Here is a 2,576-nt window from a genome sequence, read left to right on the forward strand (position 1 = left end):
AATTCGCTATGAAGTAATTCCTCCAAATACAACTTTATGTGTCTAATATAATCGTGAATATTCGCATATTTTCTCGAAAGTTTATAAAAGTTACCGTGAAGTTTCTGTATGAAAAGTACAAATCGACTTTAGTGCTAGAATACATCTTTAATGTAGATCTAATACACAAACAGAATCTGTTACACTCCAGAAATTCCTTACTTTTAAAAAAACGCTAAGTCTAGGTTTTGTAAGCTGACTGAATAATAGGAATGACTTCTCGTAAATGGGTTATAAGAATAATTTCTGGCTTTCCAGGAATATGGAATCAGCACCAGACTTTTCCAGCTTTATTTTTCGTTTCTATGACCATTTACAATAACTGACAATGTGACTGATTTCTTTACATTCATAATTGTGTCCGTGCATATTTCCGACACAAAAACTAAGAATGAATGTGTTAGCTGTCATTATTTTTATTCCATACAAAAAGTTTATCTCTACCCATGTATTTACACGGTTTTGTGGGTTTTTTAGATAGCTTAAATCTATATTATATCTTTTTAGTTGTATGCAGGCTGCCACAGACACAGCATGATTCATGAACAAACGCAGAGTAACTTTCTCTTGTTTAATAGTAAAATAAGAGCTAACGCTGATCGTCTTTAGTTAAATGCAGATGTGCATCTTTCTTCTCTTATAACTTGACTACTACTACTCGCGTAGATTTAAGATTTCTCATGGTAAAAGACATGATATTCGTAGTCAGTGTAACACAGGTTTTGGAGAGATTTGTCGAGCCTTTTTTAAATTAACAATCATTTATTCATAAGTTTGTAACTAAAATAGGACAAATTGGATACTCTACAAACACTTGTTTAGAACAAAAACTAAGGCACAGAAATTAACTATTCTAACGCAGAATAAATCTCAAGACATTGAGCTTTTAGTACATGCGTGTAATGGTTTGCTATGTGGGAAGGGACAGAAGTTATATCGTTTTGAACATAGACAAAAATGCGAACTTCCTGACCGACACCGGCAAAGTCGCTTCAGGGCTCATTAACCCCGTGACCCCAAGCTGGGGAGCTCCGGCAGGCTGCTGAGTCATGCTAACTAAAAGTAACAGAATCGGGCGAAAAGTGACGCCGTGTTCAAGAAAGTCCTTTTTTGTCTCTCCTGTAAAATTTGAAAAACATGACTTACCATAGTTTACTTGGCGGCCCTCGAATGAATCAAATATACTTCTTTCTATGTTACCAATGCCCAAAAACACACCAATTCACACAATTTTACAGCCAAAATCTCCAAATACTCACAATGACCAAGTGGTATTGATAGTGCAGTAAAACATGAGGCATCGTGGTGAAATCAGGTGCTCATCAAAATAATGAAATGGAAGAAAACAGCATTTTTCTGCAGTGTTGGGCAATTTTGATTGATTTTTATTTTTTTGGACTCAACACTTTTTATGTTCATTCAACAACTCATTTCTGTGTGAATTATACTTGAAAACATTGTTCAAAAGCACATAAAGTGTAAATCTGCAGTTTCTAATGACTCTCAAGCTTTGGATGTCACCAAAATTTGGCAGCCAATTTCTTGCTACTTTTACCTCTGCTACCAGGTGACCCCTACCTCCTTTAAATGCAAACAACTCGACTTCTGTTCATGATAGATGAGTATTTTTTTCTTTAAAAGCAAGACAAATTAATGACCAAGCTTTAAGATGACATCAATAACTCATGCCCAAAAATTGACGAGCACCTGATTCCACCGTATCATGGTACATATACTCAAACAAACATGTAAATTATGATGTACATGCATATTGCTCTATCTGAAAAGGATTTCTTATAGTACTTATACCTCTGATGGCACAGGGCAGTAAATAGGTGATGCGAGACTATTTCATCCTAGCAATCATACAGTGGACAGACAGGATCATTACTGTGTCAATGTGCTTCTCTTTACTCAAACAAACAAACAAACAAGCAAACAAATAAATCGCTGTCTCCCCAGAACGCCCTGGACCATGATGAGAACCTGCTACCCCTAGGCTACCATCTGGCCCGGATGCCTGTGGAGCCACACACGGGCAAGATGATTCTGTTTGGGGCCATGTTCTGTTGTCTTGACCCCATCCTCACTGTGGCAGCCAGCCTCAGCTTTAAGGACGCGTTCACTGTACCGCTGGTGAGTGCTTGAGGGATTGAGAATGTTTTTACTGTACCTTTGACACAATCATGTGGGTGGCTGGAGCATGCCACTTGTAGCTTCTTACTTTTCTTTTCTTTCACTCTGTTATTTCTGTCCTTCAACAATTAACATTGGTGAGCGGACGGTCACTTACACCCCTCCCTCACTCTTAAATTGTAGAGACTTGTACAAGGTCTTTTAAATAGTGCTTTTTTCGTGGAAGGGGAGACTGGCTTGTAGTTCCTTGTGAGTGGTTGGCTGATGCTCTGGTGTGGTTGGCTTCTCTTTTCCTATCTAACATCTATCATCCTTATCTCTTCTCCTTTTTTATGTTTGTTACTCTCTTGTAACACCTTCAATTTTTGGTTCATGTGTGACCTAATTTTTTTTCTAGTGCC

At 37.7% G+C, this 2,576-nt stretch overlaps 1 protein-coding gene across 2 annotated transcripts in view; it reads left to right on the forward strand.

Annotated features, from left to right (window-relative positions):
• Positions 1–2,576, forward strand: part of LOC101845366 (ATP-dependent DNA/RNA helicase DHX36) — a gene marked incomplete in the record, with an annotated part of 37,046 nt that overhangs the window by 25,087 nt on the left and 9,383 nt on the right. For both annotated transcript variants that reach the window (XM_013089488.2, XM_013089489.2), the window contains 1 exon segment: positions 2,002–2,175. In XM_013089488.2, coding sequence (XP_012944942.1) covers positions 2,002–2,175 — 174 coding nt within the window.

The sequence above is a fragment of the Aplysia californica genome, unplaced genomic scaffold, assembly GCF_000002075.1.
Source record: "Aplysia californica isolate F4 #8 unplaced genomic scaffold, AplCal3.0 scaffold00962, whole genome shotgun sequence".
Classification (NCBI taxonomy): domain Eukaryota; kingdom Metazoa; phylum Mollusca; class Gastropoda; order Aplysiida; family Aplysiidae; genus Aplysia; species Aplysia californica.